This window comes from Cuculus canorus, chromosome 1, assembly GCF_017976375.1.
Source record: "Cuculus canorus isolate bCucCan1 chromosome 1, bCucCan1.pri, whole genome shotgun sequence".
In the NCBI taxonomy this organism is placed as follows: domain Eukaryota; kingdom Metazoa; phylum Chordata; class Aves; order Cuculiformes; family Cuculidae; genus Cuculus; species Cuculus canorus.
The window spans coordinates 104110538-104134959 of NC_071401.1; the positions used below are offsets into that span (position 1 = coordinate 104110538).

The window sequence follows — 24422 nt, forward strand, 5'->3', positions numbered from 1 at the left end:
GAGAGAGAAACTCAAGAACTCACACTTAGAATGGGGTGGGAAAGGGGCTCACAAAGGAAGCAATAGGCTATAGAAAGACTTCTCTGATTGCACTTTCATATGTATGGTGCCTGAGTATCCTGATCTACAGCTTGATCCCTCCATGACGGTGAGCATTAGGGCTAGGAGGGAGTCAAAGCCTACAGCTACTTTTGTGTCGGAGCAGCGAAGGACTGGCAAAGTAGCAGGCTACAAAAGGATTAATCATCTGACAGCTTTGTCATCTGGGCTTTGACTGGAGGTTCTTGCCTGAGACTCAGTGAATGTTAAGACATAGTACTGGGGATAAACACAGCGAAGGTTAGGAGAGAGATAAAATTTAGAGATCCTCTACTAGTGGGATTGGAAAGTGTCTGTCAAGGAAAGTGGTGTGCTATAAAGATTTCTCTCCTGAACATTTTTCATTAGGTCTGCTGCTGGAAGTCAAGGGATAGGATTCAGGCCACTCAGCATTGAAGACATTTTTAGAATTAGGAGAGATACAAAGCCTAGATTTTCTTTTCATTTAGACTGTATCTGCAAAGGAGCTTCCAAGGAAAGCCATAGGTATGTTATTACCCTGACAAATTTATCACCTGGGCCACGGATTGGAATCCTGGTGAAAGGCCGAACTCTGTAATGCTCAGAATTAGGATTAGATGTACAAGAGATAAAGCGCAGAGCTCTTGTTGGAGTAAGACTTTAAAGGGAAGGTATGGGCATCTGACAACTTCTTCATCTGGGTTGCACATGAAGGTCCTGAGGTAAAGCCTGTCTCTCTGTGACAGTTATTGTAAAGGAAATTGTCGGGGTGAAGAGAGAGACAAAACCTGGTGCTTGTGATAGAGTGAAGTTGGAAGAGATCTGCCAATAGAAATGGTGAGAAATGGTGAGCTACAAAAATATTATTCTATTTAACATTTTTTTTCAATTTGGGCTTTGCTAAGGGACCCTGTGGCAGGCCTGAACTTTCCAAAATGGTTTGCATTTGGTGCCAGAAGAGAGACAAAGGCCGATGGGGTTGCAAAGTAGCTGCCAAGGGATGTGGTGGTCTACACAACCTTTGTTCCCCTGACCTTTGAGTTCTGTCCATGACTAGGGTTGCCAGGTCAGTGATGAGCAAAGGCCATACTTGAGGGTTAGGGTTAGTGTAAGCATCAAGACAGAGACAAAGCCTAGGGCTCTTATTGGAGTCAAACTGCAAAGGGGCTGCCAAAGGAAGTGATGAGTATTAGTGTCATGACTTTTTTGTCTAGCCATGCACAAGGGATCCTTAAGGAACAGCAAAGGCCAAGGAATAGAGGTGAGGTTAGAGCTGGGTTTAAGGTTATGTTTCAGTTTGGAGACAAAACCTAGGTGATTCATTGGAGTGCATGTGCAAAAGCTGTACTGGAAAATAGGCCAGGCTGCTAAAAGCTTTCTTCCCTGACTACATTTTAATTTATACCATATCTGAGGGTCTTAGGCTAGTGCTGGGCCAAGGCCAAGCTAAACAGTTGGGTTTATGCTTAACTTTACAGAATCTTGTTCTTCTGTTGCAAAATGACTGGAAAGGATCTACTGAGGTCAGTAATAGGTGATCACGACATTGACTAACTTTTGGGTTAGGGTTAGGAGAGTGGCAAAGCATTAAGGTTTAATTGGAGTGTGACAGCAAAGAGAAGCTGAGGGTAGGATTAGGCTGCTAAATATTTCTCTCTTCATGCTGTTTTTGTCAGAGCCATGACTGGTACCCTGGGTTAAAGTTCAGCTCATTCTTCACTTTAGAGTTAGGGTTACAGTTAGGAAAGAGATACAGCCTATATCCCCCACTGGAATACAGCTGCAAAGAGGTTGCTAAGGGAAGAGATAGGTTGCCAAAATATTTCTTTTCTGGGTGACTGCTGTTCATCCTAAACTGAAGCGTAGTCCATATCCACCATTAGGATTAGCATTATAGTTAGGCAAAGATTAGGAGAGAAACAAGTCTAGCGGCTCTGGGTAGAGTGAGGCTGCATAAGGGCTGCCAAGGGGAGGGGTAGGCTGCAAGACCATTTCTTCTGTAATAACTTTTACATCTCATCCATGGTTTGAGGTCCATTACTCAGAGCACAATACATTTTGGGCTTACTGTTAAAAGTACAATGAAGATCAAGTTTAGTGATAGGGGGACAATGTCTAGATCTCCAGCTGTAGTGGGGCTGCAAAAAGGCTGACAAGAGGACTGGTATACGGCAGAACAATTTCTCTCCTGACATCTTTCTTATCTGCATGATGGTTTCTGAGTGTGGAACTAGTCTCAGCCCATCCTGATAGCTAGGGTTAAGTTTAGGAGAGACATAGTTCACACTTTATTTGCTCAACCCTATAATCAATTTTCATTTTCCTTTCTAAGAGACCTCAGTATTTATAGAATATCAGTCCATCACACTGGAAGTTACACCCTTAGGCTGGTGTGATGGCTCTGTATGTCAGGGAGTTAGTTCCTTCAACTTGCTGCAGTCAATTTACTTTTGACAACCAAGAAATTTGATTTTTATAATGAGGCATAAATCACAGAAAAGGGTTGCCTATAACAGACTTCAGCAGAGTTAGAGGTAAGAGTACAGGAGTTCATATCAACAGAATTTTATAATAGAAAGGTGCACACTAAAGGACATACTCTTGATGGAGAAATTTGGGACAGATAGGTTATAGTTACATGGCTTGGAGGTTTAAAAGCTGTTGTTTTCTTGTTATGGTTCATTGTTGTTCTGATATGGTATTTGGTAAGATATATAATAATACCACTGAGCCAGGAGGCTGACTGAAAACAGAAAGACGGGGTGAAGTGCAGCATACCTGAAACACCTGCAGTACGTCTCACTGCTCAGTACACTGTGCTGCATGTTTGCTAAATTGAATTATACCTTTAAATTAATTCCATTGAATGTGAGATGAATGAATTATAAATAATCCTCAGTGAGGCTATAAATATAGCTTGATAGAACCTACCACCACAAACAGGAAAAGCCTATAAAAATATATTTGCATGTTTACATATCATTCCCCTGTGGTGGATCAGCAAGCAGAAAGAAGTCTAAAACCACAGGGGGAAGGTTTAAACAGGATGATGCAGACATTAGTGAATGATTAACAGTAATTTCACAAAGGTAGAGGGTAAGCTGGGCAATTTGTAGAATCTCACAAATGTGTTTTGAACAATTAACTGAAATTGCTCTGCACAAGTTTAATTAAGGCTGCCACTGACTAGCCAGAAATATTTTACTCAGTGTATAGACTGACTATACATACTATGTGGAAGGCACAGCATTAACTATTATGAAAATGTTCAAGTGTTCTTGGGCCTGTCTGGGCCATATACTTCTTTGACAACTCATGTCCAAAGAACAGAGGGAGTCACTCAGTAAACATTACAGAGTTCTTCTGAAAGCCCTCTGGTAGCTTCTGACAGAGTCTTCTTAATAGAGTGCATATACAAATACAGCGTACATACTCAGCAAGCTCTGCGGGCCAACACATGAGCGAATAGGGTCAGATCCCTGTCCCCTTTGGTGAAATGATGGATGCTGCTTTCAACACTCTTGACATTTCTACAAAGCTGCAAAAAACAGACTGAGTCTTGTGTCTGCAAGTGAAGTCAAGGAAGGGAATGACTGGAGCTGTCTCATATACTCTTTCACTCCTGCTTCCTCTAACACCCCAGCTCTCCCCCTCCTTCTTGTTGCTCTTGATAGTTTATGGTCCTGAATGCAATTTGTCCCTGGCTGGTTAAGTTAGTATCTTCAAATGCTGATTACTGTCTTTTATAAGTAATACTCTTTTGGCACAGCTGGACACAGTCATGACAAAAAGTGACACCTGTGTTATTTAATTATTTTTTTTTCCTTTTTGTCAGAAGGAGAAAAAAAAAATAGTGGCTTTAATAAATTATGATTAGAGCTGATTAGGAAATAAGTATTTCCTGGAAAGCATTTTGAGAGGAAGCACAAATTTTCCATTAAATAGATTAAAGAATTCTTTTCACAGTGTTATCAAAATCTTCTTACATGTCTTTTTACTCTGTTGTTAAATGTTCTTCCAGCTTTTTATCTCATATATTCTGTTTTCTGTTTTCACAAAGAGGCTCTGGTTGCCTTTATCCCAAGAGAAGGTTTGTTGATTGTCAGATAGTGGTAGGCCGGGTAAATCTCTCTGATGACTGTTGAATGCAGCTCTTCCTTCTAAACAGTCCCATGAATGTTATTAAAAAATTAGTAGCCAATACGGTACACTTGCATGGTAGACATAGCAACATATAAGTTTAACATCATATATTATCAATGTGCTTTACTAATAAGACCTCTACATCCCAGTCAGAATTTCTGTGCCTTCACAAGAATTGACAAAGATATCTTTTAGAAATAGATCCTCCTGTGACTGAAACCCCTGTTGCTTTTATGCTCAAATCACAGTTTACTTTTGTTCCACCCACTGGCTTGGTGCTTAACAATGTACTTTGAATATATTTTGAATACTTAATATTTTGGATATAGTTAGTATTTTATTTACATGTCTCCTATAGTATGTTGTTTGCAGAGTCATAGTATTACTCAAGCAGTAACTTTGCACATCTCAGAAATCCCAGCATTACTTCAGTAGGAGTTTATATGAATGTTCAGTTCCAAAATATCTCAGTTATCTTGTTTACAATGGTTTCCAACCTAACGCAAATTGACTAAAAAACTAAGTTTATTGCTCCATTAAGAACATCATGTGTCTTGGTCTATATTTGTATCCAAGGCCTAAACTTAATTTCTACTATACCAGCTATGTTATTTCTATTCTTTTATTGAGAGTTATAAAAACTAACTAGTTATCAGCTAGCCATTTCAAAAGCCTGCTTGCATTCTGTTTGTATACCTCTAAAATATTGCTTACAATAGTACAACAAACAACACATAGTCAAGTAGTACAACAGCCACAAAAAGTCTGAAAAAAAAGTAGTTAGGTCTGGAAACCATGAAATAGCTTTGGAACAGGTTAAGGGTGTTCTTATCAACCTGCTTACATGCTTTGTTTGCTCTAATAGCACTTTACATAGTCATTATTAATTAGCTCATCTTCTTCTATCAGTGTCTTAAACAAAGCAGTGATGATATTATTATGGTTTGCTTTGGCATTTATGAAACATGCTATATCTACCTGTAACTGATTGTAGGGGGAGCTGGAAGAGCATATGTTTTAGATTGCTTCATTTTCTGTTATCAGAAAATCTGTCAACCTTAGCTGGAAGGTTTTAGCTTTACTTCAAGGAGGCCTCTACAATGTGTCATGCCCTTGAGAAGCATTTGTTGTTTAATTTTATGAAACAATGCTCAGGTCAAACTGAAGAGTAGCCAAGTCCCCCTACTCCTCCTCCTTTTTTTGTTCCCCCCTCCTATTCTTCAGAGGCCCTGGGGATGGGCAGGGAACTGAATGTAGCTTCTGAGGAGGGGTCCTAGGCAGGAGGCAGAGCCTCACAGGCTGCCATCCAAATTCCTGGGGATGTCATTGGGATAGGGTTGAAGTAGGAAGCAGGGCAGGGAAGCAGGCTGTTGCCAGCAGTTCCCCATGTTCTCTGATGTTTTCAGAATCAAGGTAAGTCATTCTCTTGCCTCTTGAGGTATCTACTTTGGAGGGAGCCTCCCAGTGTCAGGTTTTGTATGCCCTCTCTTCTCCTACATGATCCCTAGGATCACTGTCAATATCGATAACAAAGAATCATAGAATCATAGAATCTCCAGGTTGGAAAGGACCCACTGGATCATCGAGTCCAACCATTCCTAACACTCCCTAAACCATGTCCTTAAGCACTTCATCCACCCGTTCCTTAAACACCTCCAGGGAAGGCAACCCGACCACCTCCCTGGGCAGCCTATTCCAGTGCCCGATGACTCTTTCCATGAAGAATTTTGTTCTGATATCCAGTCTGAACCTTCCCTGGCAGAGCTTCAGACCGTTCCCCCTTGTCCTGTCCCCTGTCACTTGGGAGAAGAGACCAGCTCCCTCCTCTCCACAACCTCCTTTCAGATAGTTGTAGACAGTAATAAGGTCTCCCCTCAGCCTCCTCTTCTCCAGGCTAAACAACCCCAGCTCTCTCAGCTGCTCCTCATAAGACTTGTTCTCCAGCCCCCTCACCAGCTTCATTGCTCTTCTCTGGACACGCTCCAGAGCCTCAACATCCTTCTTGTGGTGAGGGGCCCAGAACTGAACACAGTACTTGAGGTGCGGTCTCACCAGTGCCGAGTACAGAGGGAGAATAACCTCCCTGGACCTGCTGGTCACACTGTTTCTGATACAAGCCAAGATGCCATTGGCCTTCTTGGCCACCTGGGCACACTGCTGGCTCATGTTCCGTCGACTGTCAACCAACACCCCCAGGTCCTTCTCCTCCGTGCAGCTCTCCAGCCACTCTTCCCCCAGTTTGTATCACTGCATAGGGTTGTTGTGCCCCAAGTGCAGGACCCGGCATTTGGCCTTGTTGAACCTCATGCCATTGGCCTTGGCCCAGTGGTCCAGTCTGTTCAGATCCCTTTGCAGAGCCTCTCTACCCTCCAGCAGATCCACACTTCCTCCCAGCTTAGTGTTGTCCGCAAAGTTGCTGAGGGTGTAATCAATGCCTTCATCCAGGTCATTGATAAAGACATTGAACAGGGCTGGACCCAGTACTGAGCCCTGAGGAACCCCACTTGTGACTGGCCTCCAGCTGGAGTTAACTCCATTGACCACCACTCTCTGGGCCCGGCCATGCAACCAGTTTTCAGCCCAGGAGAGTGTGTGCCTGTCCAGGCCAGAGGTTGACAGTTTCTAAAGCAGAAGGCTGTGACAAACTCTGTCAAAGGCTTTACTGAAGTCCAAGAAGACTACATCCACAGCCTTTCCCCATCCAGTAGTCGAGTCATTTTGTCATAGAAGGCGAACAGGAGTTTTATTGGCATATGCAGTGTGAAGCAGCTGTCTCTAAGTCAGCAGGCTTCCCTCTGCAGAAATGGGTTACCTGCCTCCACAGAAAATTCCACAGACCTCTTTTCTCCACCTTGAATTCAGAATGTATAAATTAGGTTTGACAATTTTAAAGTCTTCGAAGCAAGCATCAAGTTTCAGAGAAAGTGCTGGATTGTTGTCATCTGGTTGTGAGATGACAGACTACTGTTTAGCTGGATTTAGGTCATAGGGTGGGATGGACTGTAGTCTTCAAGTTAGTCCCAGGATGTGAGATAGATAGTAAGATGTTATTATGAAATTCAATGTAACAAAAAGGTTACAGAGGAACTCTTTCTCTGGCAGAGTGTTTCAATGATTGTGGCTGTCTTACATGCTGCACTGTGGCTGCAAATTCTTCAAAGTATCTGCTTCTTCCTGTAAGCATAATCTCAATTTTGGCTTAACATGAACCAGCTGTTCCACAACCATATGGTGACCTGAGAAAGACACTGAACTGACTGGATTTCTGTGGTGTTACTGAATGTAAGTTTTATGTGGATGAGGGAAAACACAACATAGAGAAGTTTATTAAATTGGTGTCTCTCTTTCTCTGAACTCACTTGCACTATTGGAGCAGCTGCTTGTACTCAGCCTCTAAACTGACTCAGGCAATTTACTGCAATAGTTTCTAAATCAGTCCCTTTATCTCCAGTGAACAGAAAGCAGCAAAACGCACATCTGATTAGTCAAATTCAACACAAAACTTAAGCTTCCTTAGAGAGAAAGAAATGAGTCCTAACCATGACTGAACAGGTTAATGGCAAATCTGTACCAAATAAACTCATTCTGCAATATGAAAACAGAGTCAAAGACATTAGACATAGGCAATAGCATATTTAAGCTATGATTAAAAGAGTGCCTCAAGCCATATTTGTCAGCAACTATTTCTGCATAAAGAGTATCTTGTAATTAAAGAAAGATTACAATTGAGTCCAATCTTAACACTTTATGTAGCAGATTTTCTGTAAGCAAAGTAATTAGTTTGGCTTAACTCTGTATTCCAAGCAACCTTTAATGGAAGGTCTACTTCACTGAAAACTGCCATCCATCTTTTACATTCAACAATTTTATCTGACCTGGCTTCCTTAAGCATTTTGCTTTTTTCTTTTCAAAGATTAAAAAATACACTGTAGAGTAAAATTATCTCAGCTTTGAAAATATGAAATTGCATCTGAAGCAGTGCTTCAGTATGTAGTAATTTACTATGGTAGCTCTAAAGCACAGATGGGAGAGTTTAGAAAGAGGATTAAACTGCTTTCCATATCCTAAACTTTATCAGGGATAACACAGAAAACTCTGTCATTCATTACTGCCTGGGGAGTTCTTAAGTGTTAACAATTTATCTAGCTGATACACTATTTTTTTTTTCATTAGCAATAACAGACTGCAATAGAAATGAAAGTCAAAGTTGCATTGCAAGAGTTTTATTCACATGCCAAACCAAGGAAATTAATTGCTTCACCTGGAAATATTGATCATAGTACATCTAAGCCAAAGTTTAAGTGCATGGACCCGAGAAATGCACTGCTGAAAAATTTATCTCCCTGGGTCTTTATTTCTAAAAGGCTAGTTTAGCTGTATTATAAATAAATAGTGAAAATAGAAGAAGAATACTTCATGTCATACAAGTTTTGTGTTCATACACCATGCTTCACATCACAAATCCAAAATGTTTTAGGATTAAGTTCAGCATTTATTAAATTAAAAAGAAAAAAAAATTAATTAACATTTAGCAGACTTTGGATCAGGTCTACCCAAAGATTCTGCTGATAATACCAATTAATGCAAGAGATTACAACCAAAGTCTCATTATCCCTTGTAATTATATCACTTCATGTTTGTTTTCACTTGTATGCTTTGGTATTTTTCCTAGACACTACTGTATAAGCTGTGCACTTAGATTTAGCACAGCTTTGTGACTGCGTTAGTTTTTCAATGCTCTCTGAGTTTCTACAAATCCACTTATAATGCTCAAGGGCCAAGTTTACTGTGATTTTCTGTAAAAAGAAGATAACATAATAGAATTCTTGATCAGTTTGTAAATAAACCCATTCAAGTAACATGGATTTTAATAAGAAAGAGAGCAACAGATCTATACTTGCAGAGTTCACAAGCTGTTATTTTAAGCTGGCATATGGAATATATAAACACATATACTTTTCTGCCTCAAGAATAAACACTTCATCCTGAAGGTGGTTAAGTTGATTTAAAAATTTCCCTTAAGATTTCACTGTCAAATTCAGCAGGACTTCTGTGTGAAAGCCTGGACCTCTCATAGACAGCTGCGCTGAATTTCTCTGTTACATAGTATTTATTGCCTCAATTTCCACTGCAAATGTTTGCTACCAGATCTGTTTCTCATCTCCTAGCTTTTGTCCTATTCATCTTTGCTCCCATTGTTTTCTTGTAGGCTGGACTCTAGCTTATCTTCTACTGCTAGGATTAATATAGAATCAACAGGTAACATGCAAGTGTAGGATATCTTTTGAAGATGAGAAAATATCTCTGGAGTGCTTAAGACCACATGAGCTGACATAAAGCTCAGTATACTGAGGTGTTTGGACAAGAACAGATGAGTATCCTGTCTCCAACAGTGAAAGCAATTGTTATTAGTTATATTCAGAAAAATAGTTCTATCCCTTGTATTGTGGTTTTTCTTTTCGACCATCTAATCCCTTAATGACATATTATACTTCAGTTGCTGTATGCGAGATAAATAATACATCCCTTGAAGTAAGTGTAAACCGACACTCAGCAAAGCAACTTATGATAGCAGTAAGAGTTTCCAGTTCTGGGCTAAACTGGAACACAGATACCCTCTCCTATTGAATTTTCACATAGCACCACTATTTTCTCTTAAATAAGATTCCCCGTATCCATTCAATTCAACTGGATTTTTACAGCAAGGTTCTGTTGACAAAATGGTTTGATTCCCCTGTGGTTAATGCTACATCCAGTAGCAAACTACAAGTAATTGGCTCATTGCATTTGGCTTTCCCAATATCTTTACAAAATGGCTCCTTCCTCACCCTGACAGTTTCTCTCCTGTAAATCCCTGAGACTGGGAAAAGGAGGCAGGGAATGAGCAGAGCAAGGAGATAGAGAAAGAAGATGCATGCCCTCCTTTGTTCCTCCAGGGGTCATGCATTGGAGATAATAAAGAAAATCAGAGACTGGCAATTGTACAATATATGCTGCACAGTTTACAAATAGCTGAAGAATTAAACTATTTCCAGTTTTACCCTGATGACAAGCAAGTAACTTTGCTGGGTGCTCAGGGCACAAGTCTACAAGTCTGGACTGCAGTTTATATTTCTGTCTTCATACTTCTTGCTTTAGCGCCTAAAGCTAGTCCTCCAAAATATTTTATTTTATTTGCTGCAACAATTTTCATTTCTGTTCCAGTGAACTAAATTAATATTTAATGTTTATTGAAGCTGGGACTGGGGAATCCAATTGTATCCCCTGTCGAGTGACTGCTGTAGCAACCAGGCCAGAGAGTCATATGCAAACATATGCACACTCCACATCCCTTCTTAGCTCAACTAGTATATAATTAGTCTGTATAAAGCAGAATAGCCAATTCAAGATTCTGGATAAGGACAAAGTCCTTGAAAGGTTGTTCAAGATATCACACCGAAGAGGAAAACAGAAATGACAAAGAGAATTTGAACTCTAATTCCCATTGTGAGCAAGGATGATGCAGTTCTGGGCTGCAGTCAGTGGGCTGTTAGTGAAGAGGCAAGTCCTATCCGCTCCTTTACCTTTATTCTCTACAAAGCTTCACTGAATACGTGTGTTCTGAGGAAAACTGTCAGATTAATCCCTGATATAACATGGAATATGAATGCATAAATTACGCATTCATGTTATGATTTATCTTAAATGTAGGGTAGCTGTCTTGCTGCTCTATAGGCACAAGAATTCTACAGTATCTGGATTTCTTCACAGGCAGACTTTACATTTCTAAGTATATTTAAGCACCTAAAGAGTGAGGGAGAAACTTAAACTACAGATTTGAGCATTTTGGATTCATCATCAGCGACCACTAGATGATATGTATATGGTGATCTTGACAATAGACTCGGCTGTGTGATAACATGGGGATAATACCACCTTTTTCCTTTCATGGTGATGTTCAAATAATAACTGTGTTAAAGATTGTTAAGTCTTAGATCTGATAATAATGATACTGTCTGCTTGCCTATGATTAAGGTGGGAATGTATATCTAGCACAGCCAAATTTGAAGTCCCACCTACACACTGTCCTGGGTAAAACTACTTTGTAGCACTAAACCAACATGAGTGGTATTCCCTAAGCTATTCCTGATGGACATTTGGAGCTTGTTTGTAGACACTACTTTCTGCATGCAGCAGTATTTTCTTTTGTCTGTTATTAGGGTAACAGGTTGTTGATCCACAACTGTATTCAATAGATTTGAAGTAAATCTTGGTTTTTCCATGTTTACCCAGGGTAAAAAAAGTAATCTGTTCCATTGAATCCTACTTGGAAGAACTTGAGTGAAATATGAGCTTAGGGAGTCACAGAGGGGTGGGTCTTTCTTTGATATACAAGTCTGCAATTATATCAGTTGTTTGTGCTCTTTTTGCAGATCTCTGGATGCCAGTCTTCTTCAAGAACTGTCCTGATTGTTCCTTTTTCTCACAAGTTAAGAGACGCTAGGCTACCCATGTAGAAGTTCCTATGCAAATACAGAAATACTGCTGTGTAGTTTCCCCTCTGACTCCCACGTCTATCTGTCTGTAATTCATTAGGATTACATTAATTCTCCTGTTGAAACATTCTGTTCTCCCTAAAGCAGAACAGCACCGAAATTTCCTCAACAGTGGTTTTGATTTGGTTGTCTTTTTTTCTCCTCTAATGTTTGTTTCATGTATGTTCCAGTTTTCAAGTTACCCACCACAGATTTTGATGATTTGCCTGACTTAATCATGTTCTTCTAAATCTGGGTACAGGGGTCAAGAAAGGTTTCCTACTCAATCTTTAATAAGGTTTCAAGAACAGCCAAATCCAAGAATCCTGTTTAACTAGGATGGATTTAAATGAGTGATAATATCAAGTTACTAGTTCCGAGACACTTTGGCAGCCTGAGGTACCAAGAGGACTCAGCTACAGCAAGCAAGGCGGTTCTCCACAGAAATGAATATGCACTGGTATGCTGCCAGGGTTATTCTATGGTTGTAGACAGCATCTACAGTTCCTACTATGTAAGCCTGAGTTTAATGCAACTACTACAGTGTGTATTTGATGCAATTTTTTACCGGCGTGTGATAATCAAATTTAAATTTTGTTTTCTCCATATGATTAAGAAACACACAGATATCCTGTGGTTTTCCTGCAAACAGTCTTGACAGCAGTGTACAGACTTCTTCCCCTTAACATTAGCCTTTTCTACACATTCAAGTACCTAAAGAAAAGCTAGTAATTTTGCCAGTAGCGGATACAGATGATATTTTGCAGGTATATAAATATATGAGTTGCCATAGGGTATGAGGACTGCTACTTTTTTTAAAGGAGCCCTAAGAGGCAAATGTTTGTCTCTCACATGGCATGGCATGTTTGTAGAAGTGAAGGAAAGTGCTATAACACATGGAGAGGCAGTAAGACAGTATAGCAGGGTCATGGATAGTAAAAAATGAGGACACTCCAAGCTGGAGGCTCTGCAGATCACGAGCACAGGGCTGTAAACAGCTTAAATTACCACAGCACCAGTTGGTGTATACTTGCCTCTAAAAAACAGTGCTGTTGCAAAAATTAGCTACATGGCTGTAACTGTTTGGTGACATTGGATGAGCAGACATAACTCAGACTAAAAATATGAAGGTCTGCTAATGTCTACCAAATAACGGCCTATCCACATTAACTTCCAAAGAATATAACAGTCCAAACAGTATGGAACTGTTAAGCTACGTAAAACAGTAAGGTGGGAAGAAGCGCTTTGTGTAGCAACATGGACTATTTTATGTGGTTGATTCCAGTTGATCGCTATATTTGAAGTCCTAAAGTGTTTAGACCATTGTCTTCTTAAGAAAATTTTGTACTTCCTGGTTGCATTGGAGCTCATACTTCAGAACTGGTCTAGAGCATTAGCTTTTATCACTGTATTTTACTAAGTACAGATTGAAACCTTGGCTACAGAGTGTTAGATGAAAGCTTTATTTGGCGTAGGTTAGAAAGACTGTCCTCAGGCTGTATCCAACTTTGTGTGTAAACTGGTGGAGAAACTCTTGAACGAAGTTGCTAGAAGTGCTCAGATCAATAGATGGATTCCTTTTGGCTTCATTTAGCTTTGGATAAGGGTCTCAAGGAAGAAATAGATGACTAAAGTCCTTAACCTGAATTCTCATAGGCAAAAGTGGAGAGGCAATCTTTCTTGCAGAGTGAATTGGAAGACCTCTGCTAGCCTTTCAAAGTTATGTTCTTAAATGCTCATGCAAGGCCTAGGTGGCTACAAACTTACGGAGCAGCATTGATTGTTTGGAGCTGTTTCAAGCAGGGTGTGCTTAATAAGACTGTCATCTTGATATTAAAAAGAGCCATGAAAGTAAAAGGGAAGTAGGGTGATGGGGAGCTAAATGTTTGCAAAACAAGCTGATTCTTTGAATTTCCCAATCCATTACATAACAAAATTGTATGAACTGTGTGATTAAGAATACTAAGTAGTAAGTACAGAAATCAATTCTGTTTAGTGATGATTCAAATCTCTTTGAGGCTATAAAATGTTTTTTAAAGTCTAAGGAGGTGGAGAGTGGCATCTTTCCTATAAATGCATAGAATTAGTAAGCACAGGGGATTTATTTAACCAGGAAACTTACATTATTTATATTGGACATCTCATTTTCAAGGTGCTCCTGGAAGATAATGACTCCTACACCCATAATTCACTGTAGACATCAGTTTTGTCTGATAATACATAAATTCGCCTGACGATAGAATTTAGCAGTTTTCACTCTGAATTGCAGTATAGTGCTAGATAGAAATAAAGAATATGTGGGCCAGATTCACTGAGTTTCAGTAAAATCACAGAGCAGAGGATTTGACCCTCCCATTTAGGAAATACACATTTCCTCTCTAGAACAGAAATACAGTTTTTCATTTGATAAAAAGATGACTGCTCTGCAAAAAATATAAATAACCTGGGAAAAGTGAAAGAACAATGTAATTATTTGTCCTAAAACCAGAGTTTGTTTCAAAGTGTAGCTGAATGCTACAATGAATTGTATAGGAAACAACATGTGCTTTTATGATGTTGTGACTAAATGTGATCAGTTAGCAAGAGAAGGTGCATGAAATTCTGATTGCACAGAATTTTCTGGGAATATTGCCAGTGACTTTAATAAGCACCGACTTTCTCTGGGATTCTGGAAATTGTGAAAGCATTTTACTTACTTCTTCAATTCTGAGTTACAGAATATTGGTTCTTCGTGTTTTTATTTGCTTGATTTTCTGGGCTGACGTAAATGTGATGGCTATTTGTGCTGAGTGAGCTTAAAATAATCTTTAACTGAGCTAAACTTTATTGCAAATCTTTGTTGCAAAGGTGTAATATCTGTTGTGTTGAATTGATCATTGCATCTGTAAAACTGTCTTTTCAAAGGAGGAATGTAATGCTGCAATTTGGCAGGGGTGAGAGAGGTTGAAAAGCTTTTTCTTTACCAATTTTTAATTGGCTGCTGAACATAAAAGGAGGAAATGAAGAAGCTGTCTCTAAATTGAAGGAGATTCTAAAAGAAAAGAAAAATCAATAACGTTTAAAGAATCAGATTTTTAGTTAGTACTTCATGGGTCCTTTCCAAACTATTAAGTAGATGTAATTTAGAGCCAGTGATTGGAACATTTGACTAGGGAATATCAAATGCTAGTAGCTCTTTCTTAGAGACACTACTATGTTTGTGGTCAGAAATGGAGTATTCTACCATTTGGAGTGTCTTCAGGGGATGTTTATGATAGAAAATGTTAAACTTGTTTAATAATAACAGTTTCCTAAATTCAAATAGCAGCTTCTCCTAAAGCACTCAGTCACAGGTTGTGACTTAACAAGGAGAGTGTTCTACACAGAACTGCTTTGTTGTCTGCCTGTTGTAAGGGAACAGGAGGAGGTGAAATGAGGCAGGGGTTTTACACAGTGTGGCACATATATAGTTGCCTTCATATGTTAAAGAATACGTAGTGTATTGAGTAGACGCTGAAAGTAGGCTCAGTCTCTTTCCAATGAGATGGGAGAGCCAGAAGAAAGCCTCTAACTGACTGAATTAATTTCTGAATTTCTGAATCTCCCAGTTTCCACCAGGATAGCCTGTGGAACATAATAGCAACACACTGTTTTTACCTTGAGCTCATGATAAAGTAATAATTCAGCCTTGTATCTGGAAAGAATAGAGAAATTTAACTAATTAGCATATGGTAATTTATGTATTTAACACATACTACATCAAACAGAAGCATTGTTGCTCTCAGTTTTAAATCTGTTTGAGGATGCTCAGATGACAGATGATGATCAGAGAAGTAGACGTACATTTTCGTTAAGGATAGATATGCTATGGGAGGAAAAAAGGAAGGGAGAAGGAAAAAGGGGTGAATAGTAGTTCCATGTTTACTAAAACATGACCAGGTTAATAACTACTAATACATTATTTTTCCTCGTCTAGCAAACCAAGGAAATCTGTGGGATGCAAATCTCTGCTGTTGAGTTCTCCCAGTGACAGATTAAGCCACATCAGTAGAATGGATAGGATAGGACTTGGGAGTCTGGGGCCAAGGCTGAATTGTGAGTACCTGAAACATCGCTTGACCTTAACTGTTTGTATATTTGGCTAGGTTATGGGTTGCCACTTACCACTGAAATCCAGTCTCCTGAACAGGCCAGGATGCCTAGAGATCTCAGATATGAAGTCTTTTCCTTGTGCAGGAATAGAAACCTCAACATACGAAAGCCTCAATTTTGTGAACATTTTTTAATCTTTTAAGGTGTTTGAACTACTTGCAAGAACATAGAACCTGAGTATGTAGAAATCACACAGCAGTGAAAAAAGAAAATTAAATGCTAGCAGTAGTGCAATATTAGATCCAGAAAATGTAGGTTCAGGTATTTTCTGTCTGGTAAAACTGACCTATGTACCCTCATTATAAAGTAGGTTTTCTGTTCTGGTATATTTCTGCTCTTTCAAATTGCTCTATTTATCCCAGGTAAGATGTACATAAATGACAGAACACTGACGGTACCTTTAATTTTGTACTACTTAGTTACAGGTTTTGTAATTATTATAAAAGCTCAAATTCTTTACACAAACAGCTGTGATATCAAGTGGCATTAAGAACTCTTGCTGAGTATTTTATTTATATTATTCATCCTGATCAACAAATCATAAGCTATTGCATCTTATTATAAATATTATAGTGTTTCCTCACAGCTGGTAACATTTTCAGTAGTCTAGGACTGGAACCTGATGGGTAATGCCATCTATAGTTTATACCTATCAACTAACTTGACCCTTACAGATGGTTATATCAGTCAATTAGTAGATGTCTTAAACGTTATCTTTTCATAAGAGGAATCCTAATACTGTAAGTACTCAAAACCAAATTTGCAGTCTTTAGTCTTAGGGTCTTAGTGGCTTGCATCAAGTAGGATCCCACTTAAAGTCTTTACTGAAGGCTATTTCTTGTAAAGCTATTAGCCCGCTGGAAGGAAAATCAAAGAGGGTTAAATTTCTGTTTCTCAAGTGGGATATTTGAACTGAATATTTTAAATCTGACTGAAACAACTTTCACCCAATACTGTCACAGTAATGCCGTCAGTATAGATATATGCAGAGAGCTGATACAGCAGGAAACAAAACGATAAGCACACCAGGAAATGAAATGAGAGTATTTGGGTACTGCGGGTCTGCTTTTCAGAGAATGAAGGAAGTCAAACAAGCCATGTGGCACATCCACTCAGGAGACATATTCGCAGAACCTAAACTGCTGTGACTCCCAGTTTCAATCTCCTGCTCTGCATTTGTGAAAAGCTAGCCTCTGTTTTTACATTTTACTTCAATGGAATAGTGTCTAGCTCACGATATTTCAACCCTGATGCAATCAATTTCTTCCTTCTAAATGGCGAAGCAAGGAAAATCCGAAACAAAAGTTGGCCCACTGCCCTAGAAAGTTTCCAGATGAGTATTTGTCTCTTTCCACAAAAGGTTGTCTTGTAAAGCTCTCCATTTTTGCCATCCTGCATAGTTGCTTGCCACATACGTGTATGTCTATAAGAGTAGATAGAGGATACTTTTAATCTTTTATTATTTTTCTTAAATTATTCTCTTTTCTGCATGTCTATGAATATAAGAAAATAAAACTGAATAGCTCAGCATAAGATCTGTGCTTTCTTAATTACATCTGTGGTATAAAATTAAGAAACTTCCTTCTAAAAGTTTCAGAGTAAGTATGCATAGCAAACCCCTTGCAAAATGGGATGCTTTTGTTAACCCCAAATCAAGAGATTTAATTAGTCTAAATGAAAATCATATCTCCATCAATTACTTACATGTTGCTTCCTTGTGTCTTGTCATTTTACTAATCCTTCCATGTTTCTGGAGTTTTCCAGACAGCAATAAAAAAAAAAGGAAATTCTCTGTATCCGGGACAGGGCACTTTTGATAATTACTTTCATAGTACTTTGCATATGAGGTTTCTGCTGTTATTTCAGCTTTTCCAGGGGGAGAACCTGAGGGACAGGAAGGACAAGAACTTGCTTCCTCACAAAGAAACTACCTAGTCAGTGACAAATCAAATGCAAACCCATCTGTGGCAATCTAGACCTCTCAGATATCTATTTTTGTATGATCACATTAAAAAAGTGTCAGTAGGTGGTAACTGAAAAAATCAGTTAGTGTTCTTTAGGTTTGTAGGAAGAGTAAATGAGAAGACTCTTGTTAACAGGCTTCTTATCTATAATGTTTTTCATGAAGCTCTCCATAGCCAACCCTACATTTCCAATATGTGGAACTAACCTGAAATTATATCTGAAAAGGAGGGATGGGAAAAGCATTCAAAAAGGATTTTTGTATACTTCACCGTAAGTAGGAAAAGTGCAAACTAAAGACTTTTTTTCCTTTTAAAATCTTGACTCTTATCTGTCCTCCGGTGTTTGTTGGCATGCCTTTGTGTTAGCCACCTTTGTGTCTTGTTCAGGGTAGTAGCTAACTTACGTTAAAATATATTTATCCTGCCAAAAAATGGATGTTTCAAATTCACTGGAGTGCAGGATCAAACTGCAAAGTGACTATAATATACTGAGATAGTCAGAAGTATGAGCAATGAAAGACATGCTTGGCATTTACAAATATGCAGCTCTGGGCCCAAAAAAGGCAAATCAAGATCTTGGTCACAAAATAACACTACCTCTCCATTTGTGGTGAATATCAACTTGTCTGGTTAGTAACAATGGCTGCTTGTTCATGTAACCAAATATCACAGCATTCACATAAGAGCTATGGGAATTTAATTGCAGGTTGGAAGGCAATATTATTCCCAAACCAGCCTAATTTCGGGTATTTAATAATCTGAAACAACATGTGACTCACAAGGCTTTCATCATTATTTCTTCCTCAAACTGTTCTACTACACTACAGGTATTTATACCACTTTGTCCACTACAGCTGGTTTATACCAGCTTCTGATATAGACTACTGTTTTTCTTTATAATTGCTAATCCTTTGTCTACCTGTCTATATAGACTGTAATACTTCTCATTATAACCCATGGATCAGCTTTGAATACTTCCAATTTTTTTAATTTCTAGATTTGCCATGTTTTCTAATAGCAAAATTGGTTTAGTCCTAATCTGTATCATTAAGCAGTCAACAAGTCAGAATTATTGTTTAGTGTTCAGGCCCAGGGTGTGAGGTTTTTCTTTGGTTTTGTTGTGGGTTTTTTTGTAATATTTTGATTGTGACACACAGGTTTATTTTCCAAGATCCCTAAGTAAGTTGCCTCCACTCAAAAATGTAGTTAAACAATAATTACTGAATTTTGTAAATTAATTCATTTGTATAGAAAATCAGCATTTTTTAATAATTTCTATCTGTCTTTTGATAATCTGAGTAAACTGAGAAGATTTGCTTTGGAGTTAGCTGTATGTTCCAGTGGTCTTAGGCAGAAAGAGTTTTATTTCTATTAGATGATAAACTAAATGGAAACGCGCTTGCAAGAGAGCATTCCCCAAGTCCATCATAATCATTCAGACCACGCTTTTGTTCTGTTGGTAAACACTGTTCTTTAATTCAGGAAACAGTTTGTATTGGCCTAGGCAAGCCTGTCTCATTTGATAATGGGCTCTGAATCCAGTGGATTATTGCAGGGATTTTATCTTGCGGTAATCTCCAGGGAGAAATGTACAAACAGCTGGGAGAGCAAGGAGGAGCTGCATTGTGCAGCAGGAGTTTGTGGAGCAGAATTTTGGGGTGCTGGAGTGGATCTCAATACCAACATGAACCTTTTCTGTTTTTCTCTGGTAAGTGCATACATGCACATTTTTATTTAGTTGGTTACTGCATTGATAAACTGGACTGCTGGGTGTGTTTGGATGGAAAAAATCAAAGTGTTATATCACAAACTGTGCAAGGGTTGTGTAATGACAGTGAGTCTCTCTAGCATAAATGAAAGAATTAATGTATGAGAAATTGTACATAGCAAAATATTATTCAATAAAAATAAGATTGAGCAAAATGCATCTAATATACTATGCAATATCTGTGACTATTACAAAAATATGCACATTTAAATATGAAGCAGTAAAAAGTCTCAAAGGTATGTTAAAATTACTAAATATATGTATGTTATTATTTGCTTCAAGCTATATTATTTTTTAGATAGTAGTATCTTTTCCTTTCTAAGTAGTTTGGGAGAACTGCTACATTTCACATTTTCTATTAACTAAGCATGAATTCATAGTCATTGGGGCTGATCCAGTCATACAGCAATATTTACTGACAGACAGAGGAGTTGATTTAAGACCCTCTTCAGGCTTCTTTTTTTTTTCACTTTCTCTTTTATTTTTTTCTCTTTCTTTACCCCAAGACAACTGGTCAGGATGAACAGGTAAATCAGGATAGGAAGTGCACTGAAACTGTTTCTGTTTTCAAAGCTTAACCATCTGCCAGTACTCAGAGCTCAGTTTTAGCAGTTGTAATTAGATGACTGTATTTGCTGTAATTACACAGCACAGCGATTTTTTTTGCCCATTTTTCATCTTTTGTCCAGATGTTTAGTATTTCTTCCTCATATGTTTAGAAAGAACAATAAAAATCAATATTCAAACTGCACCAATACAAATTCCAGTAGGGGAACTGCTTTGTGTAAACTTTTGTTTCTGATTGCTAATGGTGTCTTAGTGCAAAGTATGGGTGTTCTTCAGATCATAAGGATTAAAAGCTGTTTCAGAGTACTTAAAGTAAAACACAGTGGTATTTTAGGATTCTGTGACAAGAGTCCCTCATAAAAAGTAATTTCCTGGGAATTCAATGACACTTTTGATGATAGTTTAATGTGAATACCTGTGTATTTGTTCAAAGTTAACAATGGCTTTGTGGAACAAACTGCAACAGCTTGAAAATAGTCATTCCTGCAGACCATCAGGACAAAACTATTCCATCAATATTTTACTGTTCCATTGGGGCAGCTTCTTGCTTTCTATGTAGTTCAATTTTTTTTAAAAAGTGTTGAACGGCATATCAGTTGAGAAATGAGCATTTAGATAAAATGTGGCGTAGATTGAGAGGGTCGAGTTACCGTTTCTCTGTTAAAGCAGGTGTGTAGCAACTGGAGTTTCTCCCAGAGTCATAATGACTGCAGTAATAATGGACAGGTCAAACAAGTGAAAGCTAGTGCTATGATAGTTTCTGTAATGCAATAATTAGTTCTGTTAAAACATTGCTGCTAAGAAGATAACCTTCATTCTTTACAAGCTTTCCGTGGGAGCCATTCTGCCTGCTGTGGTAATCTTTTGAGTACCCAGTATCAAGATCTAAAGATAATTCATAGGTGACTAATGTATTTCGTAAAACTTAGTGTCCTCCCTATGCATGCAACATGGTGCAGTTACTTTCTGTAATCAGATTGCCTAGCTTGGAAATGACCTGGTGATCCAAGTGCTACATTTACTCTGCTGGCCTGTGTGAAAAAGCTGTCGACAAAGTGGTTGAAGTATTGGTATGAGGGTGTTTTTCTCCGCAGGAGCAAGCAAAACATAGTACACAGCAACAAAGTAATAAAGCTTTAAAAGCATCTTTTAAAGATACAAAGGAAGTAGTTCTTTAGTAGGTGCAAATAGCCACTGATGAATAGAAATCATTGCTACTTTACATCAAGTGTACTTCTAGAGTAACTGTTAAACCTGAAACCTTGGAAGAGAAGATTAATGGCAAACAGAATAAAATAAGTTTTCCAAAATAAACCAGTGTTCTCATGGAAGTATTTTCCTTGTATATATTTCAGACTGCAAATTATGTCCTTGTATATACATATGTGTACATATGCATAGATTTTTATGATACCATCTTTTATATAGAGGCAATGGATTTCTACCCTATGGAATATAATGGTTGAAGTAACATGCAAACTGAAGGACAACCTGAGGGAATGACAGAATGTTCTGTTTAAAAACAGGGTAGAAACCAACTTCTGGCTGATCCAGCGGCTGAACTACTGTGTAGTAAAAGAAGCATCAGTTTATCCTGTTGGATTTGACTTCCTGTGTGTTTTGCTTTCTTACCTGTTCATAAAACTGCAACATATTTGTAGCATGAAAGACACAGTGTTATGCAAGTGGTGTCATGGAGCTTGAAGACACTCAAGAATCGCAAGATTTTGTAAGAGTTTTGGAGCTTGGACTGGGCTCTGCCCTTCTCAAGGAGGCAGACAATTTTTTTTTTCCAATTTGTTGCCACCTAGAAGCCCTTTGATCTCCTAGTATGAGTGCTGCAGGATGGGATGATGTCCTTCCAGCAGTGCTTTGCATCCTGATTTGACTTCAGAATGATTTGGTTTCTCAACTGAGATGAATTTTGCATCAGACTCATTGCCCTGGTCTCAAGAGATTTCCTGAAAAATTAGATTTACCTTCAAAACCTTGTGTCCCTTTTCCATTTACAAAATGATCAGAAGCATAAATATTCCTTCTTTTGTAGACCTATGATTAAAAGGTCAACCTTAGACCCTGGGTTTGCAGTCTTCTCTATCTTATGGTGCTTGGCATGTGAGACAATCAAATCAGAAATTCTTTTTGTATTATGGGCAATACACGGAAAGGTGCCCAAATCAAGCACTACTTCTGTATGAATTGCAAGATATTATGTTGCCAAACCATTTATTTTGATACCCTGACTAAAAAATGACAGCATCCTACAAATCTGAGAAAGGATGTTATTGAACTGTTAAGTCCTTTAGTTAAGACAGAAGTTTTTTCTTGAATTACTTTCCTGAATCAGCTCTCCAATTTCCAAGCTATATATGCTGGGGCTAGCATCAATTCCCCTGGAACGCTTTCAGTTTATCCTGTCCTGAGTTACTTTCTTGTCCAATAGGGTATCCTTTTATTGGTTTGGTAGCATTCACTCCTGGAAACAGAAGATATGTCTACTTTGATGGGGCCATCTCTGAACACGGTTGAACACTTAGTATAAATAAGAGGCTTTTCAAAGATTTCTCTATGGAGGTTCCAACTAAGCAGTGCTGTGTGAAATGGAAAACTTTACTGATATTGTGATGTTTTTGTAGACCTAACTTAAAACAAAAATTTTAAAAAAGGAAGCAGAAAAATTCTATTTCAGTTAAATACTTTGTGTCGCCCTGAAAGAAAGTTAGTTCTTTCAGTAATTCCCACTTTCAAGAGAAATATAGTCCTTCAAAATATAAAACCCTTCAACAAACACTTTCGTAAACTGAAGGCACACTCTCTCTTTGTTAGGTGCTTTCTTTCTCACTCTTTTGTGCTTTCTCATGCATGCTTCCTGTCTTCACAACCGTGTGCCCTTTCTTGTGATCCTGTGCTCTCTCTCTCTCATATCCGTGCTTGGGTTCTTGTATGAGATATTTTTTTGCTACCTCACTTCTTTTGTGTCATCTCTTTTTCCTGCTCACTACCTTTCTCTGTTCCCTTCTTGTGCACTTACTTTCTTGAAAGCTTTCTCTCCCTGACTTTACTCTTTCTCTATCTAGCTCCTTCTTTGTCTTATTCTTGCTCCCTTACCTTCTCTCATTCTCACACACAATCACTCTGTGGTTGCTCTTTCTTTGTCACCCTTTCTTGCACCCACACCCTTTCTCACACCCTTACTCCCTTCCTTATGCCTCTTCTCATGCCCCCAGCCCACTACTTGTGACCTTATGCCCTTTCTTGTGACATTGCTCTCGTGCTTTTTCATGCCTTAGCATGCAACTTCTCATACCACTCTCTTCATGTGACATCTTTCCAGCTCTTTTTATTTATACATTCTCTCCCCTTTTCTTGAGTGTTTGCTTTCTCACTCACCCCTTATCTCTCTTTCCCTCTTTCTCCCCTCTCTCTCTGTTCTGCTTATCCTCTTGTGCCTTTTCTCACATCTTCACACCCTTTCTGGCACCTCACACACTTTCTTACAATACTCTGCTTTTCCTTGTAACCTCATGCCTTTTCTCACAACTTTGCACACTAACAGCCTCACATCCTTTCTTACAACCTTACATTCAGTCTTTCTCACAACCTCATGCTTGCTTTGTTAGGCGCACAGTATTTCTTGCACCATGCCTCTCTCTTTCTCTTTCCACCTCTATCCCAAGTGTGCTCTCACAATTTCTGTTCTTTTCTCACTCCCTCCTGCATTTTGTTGCTTGCTCAAGCCCTCACTCTCTCCTGTGCTGCCTTTCTTCTATACACTAATGCTTCCTTGTGTGTTCCTTTTCTCAAGTGCTCTGACTTTCTCATGTGCTCACTCTTCTCTCTGCACTTGCACTTTATCACATATTCACACACATTACACCACTGCCCCCACTTTGTCGTGTCCACCCTTTCCCTCACACTTATGCTCTCTCTCTCCATTTCTCCCTCCCATTTTCTCTTTTTTCTGTTTCTCATTCTCCCTCTTTCCATTATGTCCACTCTTACTTGTGGACACTTGTTTTTCTTCATGCATGCTTATTCTCATATCCTTTTTCTTTACTCTGCACTGTTTCACATAATGACAGTAGGTTTGAAAAGACATTTAAGATCATCAAGTCCAACTGTTAACCACTTCTACAGGTCTTTTAAACACTCCCCTTGTGAGTTCACATGCTTGTGCCCTCACATTCCATTTTTCTCATGCTCTCCTGCTTGTTTTCTCAGGCCTGCTTTTTCTTTCACATGCCATGTTTTCCCAGCACACTCACTCTTTCTTGT

General features: G+C 38.7%; 1 protein-coding gene across 1 annotated transcript in view; it reads left to right on the forward strand.

The window, feature by feature from the left end:
- Positions 1 to 18009: 18009 nt before the first annotated feature.
- LOC128851640 (putative uncharacterized protein ENSP00000383407) overlaps positions 18010 to 24422 on the forward strand; it is a 29233-nt gene continuing 22820 nt past the window's right edge. Inside the window, exons 1-2 of the mRNA XM_054061638.1 lie at positions 18010 to 18083; positions 19394 to 19520. Coding sequence (XP_053917613.1) covers positions 19497 to 19520 — 24 coding nt within the window. The 5' untranslated portion in view covers positions 18010 to 18083; positions 19394 to 19496. The remainder of the gene's footprint in view (positions 18084 to 19393; positions 19521 to 24422) is intronic.